The sequence below is a fragment of the Diorhabda carinulata genome, chromosome 8 (genome assembly GCF_026250575.1).
Source record: "Diorhabda carinulata isolate Delta chromosome 8, icDioCari1.1, whole genome shotgun sequence".
In the NCBI taxonomy this organism is placed as follows: Eukaryota; Metazoa; Arthropoda; class Insecta; order Coleoptera; family Chrysomelidae; genus Diorhabda; species Diorhabda carinulata.
Window position 1 is genome coordinate 23,384,632 of NC_079467.1, and position 17,714 is coordinate 23,402,345.

General features: G+C 32.7%; 1 protein-coding gene and 1 pseudogene across 1 annotated transcript in view; both read left to right on the forward strand.

The window, feature by feature from the left end:
* LOC130897037 (G-protein coupled receptor 52) overlaps positions 1-17,714 on the forward strand; it is a 40,260-nt gene extending 22,546 nt beyond the window's left edge. Inside the window, exons 3-8 of the mRNA XM_057805528.1 lie at positions 4,046-4,168; positions 5,911-6,221; positions 8,287-8,545; positions 10,941-11,340; positions 11,429-11,675; positions 12,053-17,714. Coding sequence (XP_057661511.1) covers positions 6,038-6,221; positions 8,287-8,545; positions 10,941-11,340; positions 11,429-11,602 — 1,017 coding nt within the window. The 5' untranslated portion in view covers positions 4,046-4,168; positions 5,911-6,037 and the 3' untranslated portion in view covers positions 11,603-11,675; positions 12,053-17,714. The remainder of the gene's footprint in view (positions 1-4,045; positions 4,169-5,910; positions 6,222-8,286; positions 8,546-10,940; positions 11,341-11,428; positions 11,676-12,052) is intronic.
* Positions 3,352-6,022, forward strand: LOC130897611 (40S ribosomal protein S2-like; annotated as a pseudogene).

A 17,714-nucleotide genomic window follows, 5' to 3' on the forward strand; every position in this document is an offset into this window, starting at 1 on the left:
TTTGGTTATTAAAGGTCGATTCCTTCCTGCTAACCAAATCTTTTATGTTGATCCAGTGCTCAAACTGGTTCCAGTCAATGTATTTTGTTTATTTTCATTATTTAATCAGAAAGGAAACTATATATTAAGTGTCAATTCTGATGATTATAGTTTTAAACTAATTTTTTTGATTCTTCTAGCACTCAGAAGCAGTTGATAGAAGACATATTGTATTTTGAATCACAATATTTGAGGAAACTGCTCTCATTATAGTAAACAAGCGATTCAGTCCGCAAATGCGGTTGGTGCATAATATTAAATGTAAGAAAATAGATTATTTGGGACACATAAAGCGTGATAGCCGATTTAATATCTTCCAGTTGATTATGATGGGTAAAGTTGAAGATCGTAGAGGAATTGGAAGGAAACAAGGTTAAAGGTTGAAGAATATTAGAGAATGGGGTGGGATAAGAGAGACAGTTATCTAGACTAGCTCAAGATAGAGAGTGTTTTCCATGCTGATCCAAAAGGACGCTAAGAAGAAGAAGTTTCAAATAATAATTTATTGTCTACCCTTCAAATGAATACTTTTCGCAACATATTTGGTGTACATCAACGGCATTCCATCACGAATTTTAAGTCGATAGATTGATTAAGAGTTAGTGAAATTTTGATTAGAAAATTTTGTCTAAACATTCGAACGAACATAATAGAATTAAATAAAGTGTGATAGATATAATAAAGAAAAAAACTTTTAATATCAATGGAAGCGTAAATTTTACTTGGATCACCTGTTATATACGATGTTAGCTTTGGGGTATCCTAAATATATTAGTTGTCCAAAAATCGTTTCAATAATAATAAAATATTCTCATAGAGGATGGTCGTAAAGAAAAAAATTAGAACTTTAATTAGGAACGTAAAAAACATTCAACAAAAGATTCAGCTTCTCAAAATGAGTCACGAAAATGATATAAATTATTCCTTCGTTCTCCTCAGCAGGATAAAGGATGTAGATCGTGAAATAATCAAGTTAACTCTATCTGACAATAATGGCTTACGCTCTTTTCTGCAGATGCAGAGTGATAAAGATGTATTTCATTGTATGGAGTTTTTATGAAAGATTATTATTAACTGATCTAATTCTAATGATAACTCTTTTGATGGCGAAAGAAGTTATTCGAAGAAATTAATTGAATAAATGGGAAGTTTTTGGTATTTAGGCGGACTTAGAAATGCTCAAATTAATTCAAATTGTAATGATCAATCGCTAACCCCCTTTTTCATGTGTGTACAAGTGAATCTGTCAATAAAACAAATATTACTTCATGAATATTTCGTTTCAATTGGGAATGCACAGTTACTTCAACTAATAGTTGGTCTTTTTTTCTTCTTCGTTCTCAATTTGATCAATCTGCCTGTTTTATCTTAGACTCCATGACTAGTCAAGTTTTAGGTTGTTGATCTAATCTAGAGGGGATTTATTATCAGCGACTACCATATTTATATCGATTAATGCCCCTGTTATATACAATCTTTCTATTCAGTGTCCTCATATTTACATGATCCAACATTTATGTTATACATAAACGTCCCACCCCGCTCCGTGTCAATCAATGTCTTCCCATTGACCCTCTATACAACATCTCTTTCGCTGCTTCTAGATGTCTTTTTGTCTTTGCTATGTCACAACGACAGGCTCCCATTAAACCCATGATTGATGCAAACTTCGTGAACTCTAATGAAATATTATGAAATTCAGTTTTTCGTGAGTTACTTTAATATTAAATAATTTATTTTTCATATATCAATAAGTTTTATAACTTATTTACCTTTTATGTTTATTAGTTATACCAAAAACTTGTACTAATAATACTAATAGTTATTTTGAAATAATTAAAATTTATGGAATCGGTTTGATCAAAAAAGGCGGGGCATCAATAAAGTTAATAACATTGTAACAAGGAAATTACTTCAATAGTTACGTAAACACACTTTATGTACTCGTTTTTTTTTTCTTTATTCTTCTGTGTTTTACTCGTCCTTGACCTTCACCGTTCCCGTTTAATAAGAACCAAACCAAAGAGTTATACTTTAATCAGGCCAAGTCCCCAAAGAAGCTCCTAGATTACTGGATTACAACCAGCGCAGATACCTACATATTTGCATACTATTTCGGATGGTAATAGGAATATAGGAGTTATAGTTCTTTGTGATGCAACGTTGGCATAACCTACAGTTTAATTAAACAAAACTTTTGAATCTCAAGAGAATTTAGAGTTTCTCGTACAGCTTGCCAATTTGATTTGAGTCAAAGCTCGACAATAAATTACCTAATTTCCTTTTTAACTTAGTGGTCACGAGAGAAAAGTGACTACTACTCGAAAATAGACAATAAGTAATTAACGAAATATTTGATAAAAACGTAAAGTTACAAAAGGAATCATTATATATATATATATATATATATATATATATATAAGCAGCACAACAGGCCTTATAGGCTCAATGTTTTCCTCTATCTGCTTCACACCAGTTCTCTATTCCTATTGTTTCTAAATCTTCTCTACATGCTTCTATCCATTTTTTCGTGGACTCCCTTTTTTCCTTTTCGCTCCTCCCGTCAACAAAGATCTTTTCACCCAACGGTCTTCGTCCAACGGATGATCTGACCACATATCCCATCTCAGCTTGACCATACAGTACTTTGATCCCTGCGTTCGTTCCTCTTCTCCACTCGTTTTACTTTCGTACTCCTCCGAAAATCCTCTTTAGTACCTTTCTCTTCCATATGTTTATTTTGTTTTCTTTTTTTTTGTTCGTGATCCAACACTCACTGCCAAGCAGTACCGTTGGTTGTATAACTGTCTTGTAAATGCGTAGCTTTTTTGATCTTAAAAGTCCTCCTAGGACTTTTGTTCTCTCTCGCTAATATTTTGTCGATTTCCCTGGTCTCACCTTCTTCGTTTGTCACTGTCACTTCCAGGTATTCCAATTTTGTCAAATCTTGTTTTGATCTGTCGTCACTTTCAATTGTTGCAGCTATCCAGATCCTTTCCCATCTCGCTCTTTTGTTTAATTTATGCCCAGTGTTAACATTAGGTAAAATAAAATATTGATTTTCATTGTCCAATATAAATCCGAACATAAAATAAAAAATTAGCACATACCCTCACATGGTGTTAAGTTTTTCATAATTTTTTTTAAGATTAATCCCAGAAAGGATTACAATGTAATTTCTATCTAAAAACAACAACGAAATAAAAGGTCGTAAATGGAAATAATTTGTGCAAAACTGCTATAAACTATTTCTTTCGTTTACGACGATATTGGAAAATCCAAAGGATTTCTATTAAGTTTATTACCTCGACCATGTTTCGTCGAATAGTTGATTTAATTTTAGATAATAAGAATCAGTGTTTACGTTTAAGATCTTCAAGTAATTCGTTCCAATCCTCTTGACTCAAATCTAATTGGAGAGGTTAATGTACTACACGGATTAAAAGAACCAATTATTTTCAGTTATCCAAAGATTGGTAGATCAAATTCAGCCAATTCTACTTGTTTTCGTCTGAAAACTATTCAGTCGATTCTTTGGAAGAAAATAAATCATTGATGACGACAGGAATTCTCATGTGATGAAGGACTTCAACGCTTCCAATGAATTATTTCAATAATATCCTTTTCTTTCCGTCAATTCACTGTAGATATAGTCTATGCACGTTCTAGAATTTTCTATTTTTTCTTTCTTCTCGATTTTTCTCTAATTAACATGTACTGATCATTCTGTTATTCTATATAAACTAATAACTCAACCATAGTTTCACGAATATCATTTCAAGTGATAAGCGTTACAGATTTTATTTGCAGGACCGTAATAGTATTCGTTTAGGGATGAATATAAAAAATATAATGTTCTACTGAATTCTGATTATACAAAGAAAAAACAAAACAGCATATTTTCGTAGTTCTTTGTTGCAACAAATATTTCCACATACCTTGAATTTTTGTTCTAATTTAAATATATATTTCGTTGATTCGTGTTGAAAAATATGTTGTGTTTCAGAGCTTTGATGTCCTATAAGACAATCTTCAAGTATTATTTGCTAAGTTGAGTAGCCATTCAGTGACGTGTCTTAAGTCTAAATATGGCAGGACGGTGGGAAGATTTGGTTACGAAATTAGGAAGGTGAGTTTTATATCACAAATAAATTAAAAAGTTTCGTAATACTGTGAAACATTCATTCTTATAAATATCAATGGCAAATAATGAATAAATTTCCAAGCTAAATAAAGACCGATTAAGAGGAATTTGTAATTTCTGAGTAAATATTTAATAAAGTGATTTGATAAGTATTATCAATACATTTTAATTGTATTGAATTTTATAATTTATTGCACATTGTTTGTTTTACTTATTTAATCCTTATGCTTTCCTTTTGGAGTGATGTTTTCGGAATTGAGTCTTTACATAGTTTCCTTCTTCCATAGCTGTTCCAATTATTTCTTTCAATTTATTTCTTGCTATCTCATTCCCTGTTTTTGCATTACCATCTTTATTTTTTCTTTCCATCACATCCTCGGTCTTCCTTTCTTTTCTTTCGCTTCATAAACCTTCGGTATTAAAAATTCTTCTCCGATTCTACGGCATGGACAAACTATGTTAGTTGTCCTTTCTCGAATTTGTTGTAATGTTACTACTTATTTTGTCGTATGTTTTTCCTTTTTTATATATTTACATTTTGATTTCTTTCTTTCGTTGTTCTGGAAGAAGAAGGAACTGAATTGGTGGACGCAGCTCCAGCCGATGAACTTGAAGTTTTTGGTCCTGATGGTATCCTAGGAGGTACAAGATCCCGCGGTAGGGATCGTGGATACGCACGCGGTCGTGGAAAGGAAGATCAAAAAGAATAGATTTCAGTCACTAAGTTAGAACGTTTGGTGAAATAAATCTATTTTTATTTACCCCCCACGGAATTGGAAATCATTGATCATTTAATTGGGGCAGATACTCGATTGAAGGCTTTTGTTGCCATTGACGAACGTGAAGAGTATTTTGGGTTGGGAGTAAATTATTATTTTGGATAAGTGGTCTGTTCGTCTAAGTTACTGGGGTAATAAGGGTGGTCGACTTTATAAAGTACCTTGCAAGGTTACTAGAAAGTGTGGATCTATTACTGTGAGGTTAATTCCAGCTCCTAGTGGTACTGTATCGACCACTGTTCCTGAAAAGCTTATTCAAATAGCTGGTATTAAGGATTGTTATACTTCAGCCAAAATATCAAATGGTTTATTGAGTAATTTCGCTAAAGCTACTTATGCGGCCTTTGCCAAAACTTAAGCTTATTTGACACCTGACTTGTGGAAAGAGATGTCGCTGGCTGAAACCCATGATCAAGAATTTGCTAACTACTTGTCTGGAAAGTGCTTAAATTTACATAATTGTCGTCTTTCTTTCAATTGTTAGATGTTTTCAATGGCTCAATTGGATTAAATAATATTTCAGTTGCTACAGTCCTCTCGTTTATCTCTTGTTCGAATTATATTGTAATGCCAAAGCTTTTGACCTACTCTATTTTTGATTTTTCTAATTTTATTTTATACTTCCTCTTTTTTCAACTTATCACCATCGTTATCTGCATATACTATTCCATTTACCAGTGTCCGACTTTATATTGTCTTATTTGTTATTTTTATTTCTTTCTTTAACAATATACATAGGACAGACGTCTAAATATGTGGAAAATAGAATGAAAAGTCAATTCCATGACCACAATAAACCGTGAAGTAGAAAATTATACAATCAATTATCCTTGTAAAATGAAACTAATATTCTAGCCAGATTTCATTGGTGTCAAGTCATATCTAGCAACTTTTATTATTGATTTTAGTATATATTTAAGTACTGATTATATATAGATTAATTTTTAGTGCTATTCCTCGATCAACACCCGCAACCATCCTCGGAACATTCAAAACTAAAGTATCAACTACCAGAACGCATCAACCGATACTGAATAAATTGTGGACATTGTCCCGTTAGCGTCTCCCGTCCCGGATGTCCCACCACGGGATGTTACGAAGGGACACCTCTACTATGCTTATCTACAGCCTTTCTAACGATGATTCGGAGATAGTGTTCACTTTGAGATCGCTAGCTCAGGCCAGTATCATTTTTGTTATGGCACTGGCTATTATTATCACAAATGTTCTCATTATTGCTACATTACTAAATTTCAGAGGTAAGCAATTTTAAATATTGAAAAGTCATGTTTTTTACATCTCCAGTAGGGCATCGACTATCTGAAACACGTTTACAAGTTTTTCTGATAAACTTAGTTGTTGGAGCATTTGAAAAAATATGCTATTGGATCAAGTTTAGCTCGGGTAACAGGAGTTGAGACTGCTTTGTAACATTATGGAAGTTTACGCAGAAAGCTATGAAAATTGCAGAAAATCAGGATTTAGACATCGCAGTTTGCACCTGGTATAAGCAGATATGTGAGCAAGAGCACCAATAATAGTAGCCTTATGATTTGTGATAAAGCTTCAAGACAACCATTAGTTGAGGAATGGATATCCAAAGTGAAAAGATCTAGGTTGATATTAAAGCATCAGAAAAGATTCGTTGACAATTCTGCTCAAGAAGAAAAGCAATAAAACGCCAATATCTATAATACATATACTTAATAAACATGCAAACCAAATCCTTGTCTTAAAAGAGAGAGATTTAAGCTTCTGGTTTCATGGTAACTAATTAATAGGCTACCTTCGATTGTCATAGGGAAAGCTAAGCCATCCTTCAAACCTATTGCTAGACAGAGACTGTTTCTACCCTGGAAACCTGTTCTCCAACCGATACACCAAAAAATGTATTAAATTAAATTCTAAATGATGCTCTAGATAATCATTTCTAATACTAGTTCTACTTGGACAAGAAAATGGCAAAATACAGAATTATATGACTGCAGAAGCTTGGAAATGCGTCATTGAAGAAAGTTGAACTTATGAATCGATCTGCGTCATTAATGATCATGAAAATATTAATGAATGGTTTGCTGGTAACGAAGATAACACTTTTCTTCAACAAACGTTCATCAGTTTGACTGCCTTCTGTGTTAAAATCTAATTACTCAGTTTATCGAACACTGGACTATACGATGATAAAATTTGCGTGTTATGAGTTTGTGTTGGATATTTTATTAATATATCGAAATAATAAAATATTTCCACTCCAAATATTTGGAAGTACTTTCTAAGGGATTTGCGAACGTAAACTCAAGTCACGCATAGTGACGAATATCGTCATTTACCACAATTCCATCATCCGATCCAACTAATCCAACTAGTCGGATCTTTCTAGCTTTCATAAAATAAGATATTTCACACAATGGAAAGTATGAAAAAGAAAATGATTCGAAAATAGAAGCTTCTGATAACTCCACTCCCAAACTTCAAAATAAATGTAGTTAAAATTGATTTTTACAATAATTTATTAACAAAGACAGTTTTTATTTGTAGTATTTAATAAGAGATTCAATACTTTCATCTTTTGTATGGAAAAAAATATTTGACAAATTACATTACTACAAATTATTTCTTTTATATGTAGTTGGATATGTAGCTAACCAGTATCTCGGTTTCTGCTGCGTTGCAGCTGCTGTGCGGGGTCTGGCGTTGTAGTGGAGTCGCAACACCTCGTGGATGAAGCAATCTTTTCTTTTACATCGATACAGAAGTTATCAATCAAACCTTTTTAGTGAGTTTTGATAATGTTATTTCCTCACAGATAATCGATGATGCCCCAATGTCTCCAACGACTTTTTGATCATCATAGAGCATTAGAATCCAACATGCCGAGTCCAACTAATTTCTGTTGATTGAATTGACACCTCCATAGATGACACCTTATTTATTTCACGATTTGAAAAACTAAGTAGCGTCGATCCGATTCGATAATACATGCAATGTTTCCATTAGTCACAATAATACAAAAAATCTTCATTCTTGACCATGAAAGGGTAGCTTTCCGTCATTAAATGCTCGTTTATATTTGATTGAGCCTCGTAGGATCGAAGAGCTTTTCTCATGTGTTGAGGAGAGAAGAAGAGGTTACCAAAAAGCTTACAAAATTCAAAGTCTGTCTATGGGAAAAAAATACCCTAAAAGTATAACATTTCCAAACTTTTTTTCATTGAGAGCAAATGGAAACTAAATTAAACCTTCCATAAGTGGTCTTTTAACTATTTTTTTTTTTTTAAATAAACTAATTCTTGCCCATCTTTCAGTGTTCATATTTTATTCCAGGACCTTCTGAGGTAATAAATTATTACTTGCTTTCCTTAGCCGTAGCAGATTTACTATGTGGCCTTCTAGTTGTACCATTATCAGTATATCCAGCGGTCGTAAACGAGTGGGTCTACGGAGACATTATCTGCCGATTGATTGGTTATCTAGAAGTTACCCTTTGGGCTATCACTGTTTATACTTTTATGTGGATTAGTGTAGATCGATATTTATCGGTGAGAAAACCGTTGCGGTACGAAACGCTCCAAACGAAAACCAGGTCAGTCAAAAAATTATTTATTCGTCATTATAGACCACTCAACATTTTTTTTGTCGCTCATATTACGAATATTCTTTTATTTTTATGATTTTCAAAGAATTTTTCGGCTGAGATCAGACAATGACATTTAAATTTGAATAGAAAAGAAGTTATAATTTATTTTGTTATATTTGTGATGTTTTTATACAACGAAAACAAAAAAGGAATATCACAGACATTGTGAAGAATACTTACACTGGATATTTCAGTTCTAAAATATATTATAAACTAGCTACAAAAAATTCTGTGTTGTCTATTTATGGTTATAGAATACACCGATGACACTCTTTCAATATATGAGATTCTAGACTGTAGATACGAGCAAGAATAACCAAAGCAAGGGCAAGTTTTGCATCTATGATTTCGATCTCCATATGAAGATAGCACGATGTTCTTTCTTGTGCTTCTTACACGACCCAGAGACAAAGACGCTCACAGAAAATCAAACTCAAACGTTTAAAATCGTCGGAGATGTGAGTTTATCGCCGTTAGATTACAAACACCGAGGATTTTTTTCGTAGAAACGAGATAGTTAACAACTATAAAGAGACGTCAATTAGTATACTTTGTTAATGTGATAAGCAACCTTGTAAAGTTCGATGTTCTTCATTTGGTAATAAAGGCAAAATAATGGGTAGAATATGCAAAGTTTGACTGATAAAATTTTCGTTACTTGTTCGAAAAAATCAACAACTGACCTATTCAGCGCATCGGTAATTCAAGTAATGATATTTAATATGATGGACAACATGACAGTTATTGATGGATAACGGCCACGGCACGCGAAGAAAAAGACTCTTGGGTACTAAATGCTAAAGGCTTTAATCGCAATCGAATATCCTGGAAGGAAATATTCGATTCAACAGTCATGTTGAGAATCAATAAAATCACTGTTGATTATCATTATTCTTATTTATTATACTTTTGGCTAGAACAAAAATATATTTCAAGAAGTAGTATTTCGATTATTTCTGAAACATTTTCTGAGTAATTTGAGTAATTGTGCATAAAACAGGAGAAGGATATATTGATTAGGAAAAGGATAAAATGATAAAAACGTAGACCAAGAAAAATAAATAATTGGTAATAGATGGAACGTAGAAGAAATAAAACTGAAACGAAAGAATATAATTAATTTCAGAACTGATCTGAATATTGAGAAATAATGAAAATTTATTCGTTAGAGTCGAGATAATTTTAACAATATTTTCGTTTCGGATAAATGTGAATTTACATCAAACAAACGCTAGATAAGTACGCGAACTATCTATGAATTTCAAATACGTTTCGTGAAATTTCACATGCTGCAAATTAGTGTATACATCACCATTCATTTGCATGCTGAAAGTATTCGCATGCTCGTGTTGAAATAATTACAATACATAAACCCAGGAAATGGAAATTTCCTGTTAGGATCGCACATTGGAAATTAACATGAGAAATGTCAACTTAACCATAGGATACCTCATTAAGTCGTTAAAAAGAAATTTATGTTATCGAGATTCAAATAACTCATTGTTGATATAGTTTTAAGTTAGGGGAGCTCCCTTACCTCGGAATTGAGTAATCAGGGATATATATGTTTAAAGGCACATTTTCATGACACAGATACAATCTCCCGAATCTGCGATTTTCTTTAACCATTGTGTCGTTGAACCAGATCACCTGAAACGACAGATTCGCGTCCTTGACCCCCTTCATCACGCACATCCAACTTTCGACGACCTTCAGCCTGTAGAAAACAAAACACACTTCGCAATTCACACTTGACGTGAGGATCAATAATAGCGGACATGTTTACGTAGCCGTAACACAACGCCGACTGACGCTTGAATGTCAACAATGGCGGAGTGTGTAGTGAGAGCTTCGCAATCTCCTACAGCGCATGCCCGCTTTCTTCCTCACGTAGCGTCTGCACGGAGGTTGGGAAAAAAACGGCACTCGTAAAGGAGAATTGATTTAAGTATCAATCATGTTAATTCAAATACTACAACAAGTATACTCGACAGTTGTTTGGGTGCTCTCAATCGATATGGTAGAGCCACGGTGCATTCTCGTGAAGCAACACTCATTTGTTGGCTACATCTTCGCCTTGGATCATTTGAAACTGTTGACTCTGACAATTAGGATCGTAATGAGCAAAATAACTTTCATCGCCCGCCTGTCTGTTCAAATAATCTTTACTTAGACTTATCCGAAAAGTTATATCAGCCTCCGAGCAGATATAATATATATTAAGGTCTACTTTGGCGTTTCATTTCCACGTTTCTCTATACTCTAATTTCTGAAATTTAAAAGAATAAGAGAATCAGAGCGAGTTTGATCATTTAAAAAGCATTTTTTTGGTTTTTTGTAGGTGCCAATGCTGGATGGCCTTCACCTGGATATCAGCAGCGATGCTTTGTTGTCCTCCTCTCTTAGGTTTCACGAAACCTCTTTTCGATAAGGAAGCCTATATCTGCATGCTCGATTGGGGTAGCATGGCAGCATATACTGCTACTCTATCAATCCTTATCTTAGGGCCGAGCCTCATCACAATCGTTTATACTTACACTTATATCTTTAGCATGTTGCGTAAGATCAAAACTGGGTATCCTTTTCATGATAAGGAGTATGCTACTGCTTTATCGGAGAATCTGTCAAATCCCAGTCACATGATGTCATTCACATTAGTGGTGGCGTTCTGGTTATCTTGGACACCATATATAGGGGTTAAGTTGTATGAATATTTCACTGCACCTCTGGAGAATCATCAGGTGAGTTGAGATTTTCTAATCAGTTTGATACTCACATTAAATTATTTTTACAATAAGTGTAATTTATTTTATATTTTCTACACCACAGACTCTCCATTTTGGTATTGTTTGGTTGGGTTTCCTGAATTCGTTTTGGAAATCCGTAATTCTGATAACACTCAGTCCACAATTCAGGTTGGCACTTAGGATTTTCTGTATGACGATTTGCTGTCGATATAAAGGTCGACTTCAAGCAGAGCTGATAGGTATGGATGATGACTGACTACTCCGCTGCTTTCCCGCCATCAATTTTCCTATTACAGGCATCGCTGTGAGAGACTACGAATATTTTATAGGTGAGTTGATAATAAGAAATGATACGTAATTTTAAAAATTAGAAATAACAACCAGCGTTTTGGTCTTCCCGATGAGGACATTCTTTAAATATATCATTGAAGGCGGCGATTTCGAAATCGGAAGTTACACAAAATATTCGTTTGTTTTTTTTTCTTCAATTCGACATAAAAACGTGTCAGTTGGCCAAAACACTGTGGTCATGAGCTTTAAAAACAACAACGTCATCACCAGGCCATCACAATCATCAGCGTCAATGATGACCGACTTCTTGCGGTCTGGATTGAATGATTTTCTCGTTCAAACCAGACTTTTTACAATATAAATCCAATTTTTTTAAATCAATTCATTCATTTTTTTATTATTTGTTGGTTTCTAGGTAAAATAAGAAGATACTGGTGCCAATTTTCGCGACATGAACATTTTCAGCGATGACTTGTTTGGAAAATTTAAATGTGATTTTTTTATGAACGCCTGTATTTGAATTAAATCGTTCAAGTCAATTATCATAGATGTAGTTATATATTACGTCTCCAAATTTGAGGGACAAATCGAATTATTTCAACGCCCTTCGATTGGACCCTTAAAATAAAAGCGAATAGGATATTTTACAAATCATTTCAAAACAATTAATAAAACATATTTTAGATTTTTATGCAATACTTGAATATTGTCTTTGATTGGCGCTTGGAAGGAAGCATTTAGTAAAACCCTCGCGGATCTTTCTCCGTATGTTAATAAAAACTTTACAGTTCTTTGTGACAACAGATTTCAGCTTGTGATTAGGCCTACCAAAGTCTTTACCTCCCTTACCTAACCTAACCAATTTCCCTTTCAACGGTTGAGTTGAGCTTGGCAGTGTCTAATAATCCAGAACAACTCTAGCGAACTTTAAACAGCATTATCGAGTGCCTAGGAGGAATGCTATGTCTATGCAGATGTGACAACTAATTTGATGGATTTTTAATTGATTCAAATAAGAATAGTCCAGGCAATAAAGCTCAAAAAAAAAGGTGAAACCTCGCAATTTTTTCGTCCTGATTCGTAGAAAAATTTGGGATTAGACTCATTCCACCCTCTAATTCATTTTTTATATTGTGCACTTGTACGCTTTTTGTTGTTTAAGGGTAAAAGCTACCCTTAATTGTAAAAAATTATAAAATAAAATTTTAAACCTTAATAAGGGTAAAATTTGGCTTGGATTAGTTGAATATGGATTGTTTTATACTGTAGGATACAATTTTATAATATTTCAACCCTTAAAAAATAATATATACGGATAGATCCTTTAATTACGAAACAAAAGAATTAGAAAACTGTAGCATTTAGCATAAAAAGGATAAAAAAGAATTTTCTATATTCCGATTTGTTTTCATAAATATAACACAATTGAATAATTGCCCTATTTTTTTAAAACTCTAGAAAATACACTGGTGAGGAAATAACGAAATATTACTACTAATATACTACGCTCCGAACCGGGCTATTTTCGAAAAAAAAATTGGGTTTATAAACATAACTCCTTCATTTTTATTGATAGAAAGTTTTTTCAAACATAATTTTGTAGAACTTTTCAAGAGCTACAAGCCTATATGAATTAAATTCCTCAATATCCCTTAATTTTTAAATAGGGTGAGTTTAAAGGGCTCGGATAAGGTGGTATTCGCTCGTGAATAGAGGTTTTCAACGGCTATATCACGCCAAATATCCACTGTGTACAAAACCTATACAAAGTAAAATTTTAGTCATTAAAAAAGCTACAATTTAGTATCACTTTATTTTTTCCGTATCTTCAGTACTTTCGGAGATATTTTGAAGTAAAGGATGAAAAATACGAAAATTTCCAAAAATCGTTTGGTCGTTAAATTCCAATTTCTCTAAAATTACGCATTTTAAATTGATCGAACTTCTTGAGGGTATTGATAAAACATATATAAAAAGAATATAAATGACACCACAGATTAATAATAATAATAATAAAGTCGCACCGTCGCAGAAATGTTCTTTAGATCCTTTTGTTGGGCTGGATCAGTCTCCACAATCCATCTCTACACTTTCAGGCTTATTTCCCACCATTTACATCTTCCATCTAGTTTAACCATTTTTTCCAAGGTCTTTCTTTACCACCAAGATCTTGTCGCTCCGGTCCTGCACCCAAAATTGGCAGGATTTTAACGATTTTTATATTTCCATTGATAAAAGTTATATTAGGGAAAATTTCGAAATGAAAGACTATCTCAACATATTATTTATTCAATAAAATAACAACAATATATCAAATAGAATTGAATTATCCAAATCCATTGCTTAAAAAGCTTAGAAACAATAATTAACACCACTCGAAAACTTGCAGTAATTGAATGAAATAATATTCTGATTTCTAATTTCGCTGATGTAGGTGATTATAATTAGTAGGTGACGTTTTTAGAAAGGAAAAGCATTTAAATATCCTTACTTGTGTTCTTACAAGTGATAATAAATCCGTATTAAAAAATTTTTAATCAACACGATCACTATAAATCACAAAAACGTCTATTCAAAACAAATTAATAAATGCGTATAGACGAACCAAAAGTTTGTTAGGGGAGTAATTAGGGGGTTGTTTTTACTGATTTTGTCGTTGGAACTGATCATAAGTCGCTCAATTTTAAGCTGGAGACTTTTTTATTTTAAAGCTCTAATAATATACTCTAAAAAAGATTGTACGAATTTTCCTCGTTATTTAGCTTTGAATCTTTCAAATTATGTATTTAACTAAACAAAATGCCGTATCTTGGTTCGTGTTACACCTAGAAAAATTATTAAAAAATAATTTTATTTGTTTTTTTAAAAACTTCCTTTTTTTCGAGTTATTAGCGAAACAACCTTTAAAAACGTCGTTTATTTCGTCGAATAACTGTTACTTTCAACCGCAAATAACTGGAAAAATATTAGTTTTATGATATTTCATCGATTCCTGTAGTCGGAATGTAAAAAAAAATTCGCATGATATATAAAATGATCCTTGGGATATTCCCAACCTTCTGTGAAAATTTCAAGTACATCCAGGCAGGACGAAAAAATTGCGAGTCAAATTGTTTTATTACCTGGACTAGAAATACCAAATATTATTTACATTTTCATAATTTTGTAAAATACAACTCGAAATACCTCAATTCATCTACAATTTCTACAATCGTACCTTTTTTTCACATCACCGCTATTTAGAAGGTTATTGAACTGTTATTTATCGTATACAGCTGGATAGATAATACAAAATATGGAAAAGAATATGGAATTCTATAAGAAAGAAATGTTTTTAATTTGCTAAACGTCTTTAAAAGTAGCGTTAGTTCAAAGTTGATTTTACAAATTTGTACGCAATACTTGGAAATTAAACAGAAGTTATTAAAAAAAATAGTAATAAAGACAATATGAGAGTAAAAACAAAAAAGTAGGTTGATCCATATAACAGATGGTACTTCAATTATTTTTTTTTCTAGCAGAACTGATAAGCCTACAGTTTTTATATTGAGGGACTAAATTTTTTTTGTTGATAATTCTATTACGATGTTTTAATATAATTTTACATTCTCGTAACATTCCTGTAAACGCGACTCTATTATATCAAGTAAATATTGAACAATAGTTTCGTAATTTCATTTTTTATTCTTTCAAACGAAAAAATTTCATACGTCGGCAGTATCAAATTCTTTTTTCTATCTAAGCTTCCTTTTCTAAAAACCTTTCCTAAATTGAAATATCGTTTTAATTAAATTAAAAACATATCCAGTGGGTCTGGAAGTGGAAATAAATCAACAGAACTTCAAAAACGTGTTATCGAGAGCTCAAAGGATTCTACATGCTTTTACCTTCTGACACACGTTTGAGAAATATTTTAGAAACTTGTTTTCTCATTTCCTGCATCTTCTATGGCTTTCCATCGACTTTTGTTATACTATATTTTCATTCAAACTTTGAATTTAGTTTAATAAAATTCCAAAAAGTGCATTGGGACAATTTTCGGCGAAGTTTGAAAGCACAACGAAATTCATTGGTGAGAATTGCACTTAAATTCATGGAAAGCACTCATCATTAACGTCAAAGCGTTTCCCTTGTAACACATTTTGTAAACAGTGATCACAAGGTACTAAATATGGTGAGTAAAGCGGATATACACAAAAAGAAAAACTTTTGGCGTCCAAAAACTAAAGAATCAAAGACGATTTTTAGCAAGGCACTGCATCGTTTCTTTAGAAAAGCACATAAAATTCGGAGGTTCCAATTTGTCCTTGTGGAATATTCGAATTTGATTGATGAGCCTTTTTAGAACGAGTGAGTTAAGTGTTTTGGAATCCTCTAACCAGCATCCTGAAGCTTCAGATCTTGCACCAAATGATTTTCATTCGATTCATTTGTAACAGATTTTCTTAAGTTATAAGTCAACCTTGTAGATAATTATCTTTGATGGTTCGTCTGTCTCTACATTGTGTGGTACATATTTTCATTATTTCTGTTCATTTTTGCACTTTTTCTAAATATTCCGACTGGGGTTTTTCCGCCACGTTTCCCAATAATATATGAGAAAGTAGAAGATTCAAGATCAATTCTACGGCAGCTTTTGGACGTTTTCTAGCAACTTCGGCTGTAAATATTCACGCGTGTTTGTAGTTTCAACAGATTTTCAAGGAATTTTGGAAGAGGATGGTTCCAGAAGTATCAGGCCCAACAAAGGATAGAAAAAAATTTTAGCTTGACGCGCTTTTACCAGCTATGTTCAGTATTGATGGCTGCCAAACAAATACCAAATAATTTGTCGATTTTCTAATATAATGGTGACTTTCAAGCAACTACCGCCATCTCTAGATTAGGTCAGGTACTGGTACAGGTACCTCAATCTTTTCTGGGAAGTTTTATTATACTATAAACTTTTGGCGTCCAAAAACTAAAGAATCAAAGACGATTTTTAGCATGGCACTGCATCGTTTCATTAGAAAAATTCGGAGATAACAAGTTGTCCTCATGGAACGGAAAAAATAATTCAAATTTGATTGATGAGCCTTCTTAGAACGAGTGAGTTAAGTTACTAACTTTCCATTGAGAATTTTTATCTCACGGTCATAGTCATAGTAACAGTTTTGGTAATGGAATCCGCCTCTTCATGAAGAGGATCCCTCAATTCAATAACGTACACCTTTAGTAAGATTCTGTATCCTCATTAACAAACTGACAAGCCGGAAATATTCACTATAAAACTAATTCGTTCATAATATTCAATACATTTCATACTATTTTATCCCAAACTGTTTTTTGATATTGAATTTTTGTAGAATTTGTTGTTGTCGAGGTACGAATCAAAATTAATTTTTTTTACTACAAAACGTGTTTACTTGATATTGAATAAAGTCAGCTCTCATTTTATAAAGTTTAGAAAAAAACAGGGCTTAACACCAATTAGATTATTTAATCAAAAACATACCTAAACACTATATCTAGATATTTTTTAGTAAGAACGTTTTTGTCTAATTAAAATTTTATGCTTCATGTTTGTAGATTGTAAAAAAATTGTCTGTGACATCGGAATTTAGATTGGCTAGTATCCTCATCAGCAAACAGAGTGGCAGAACATCTATTAAAACCTGTGAGAAGTTTCGATTTTTAAAAATCGATTCTATTTATGGGTTCCTATTGAATTGTTACAGAATCGAATACCATATTAATAATCGATCTCGATTCTTTATAAAGAGACATCATTTCTGATCCCTTTAAAATAGTTAGAATTGAAAATTATTATCAAGGAGCATTATAAACTTTTAGTCACAAAGCAGCAAAAAAAAATAGAAATCGTTAGCAGTCGTTCAAGATCGTTTTAACGAGAAATTCTTTAGATGTTTTACCACAAAATATTTGTTTATTATAGATCATATAGGTAATACTTTGAGCTTTTCCGACTAAGAAAGATAGAACGGGAACGATTTCTCTATCCTCCGAGATTCCAACTCGGTTCTGCGCATTGTCAAGCATGCGCAGTATAGATAAAGTGTCTCGAATGAAAAAGAAAA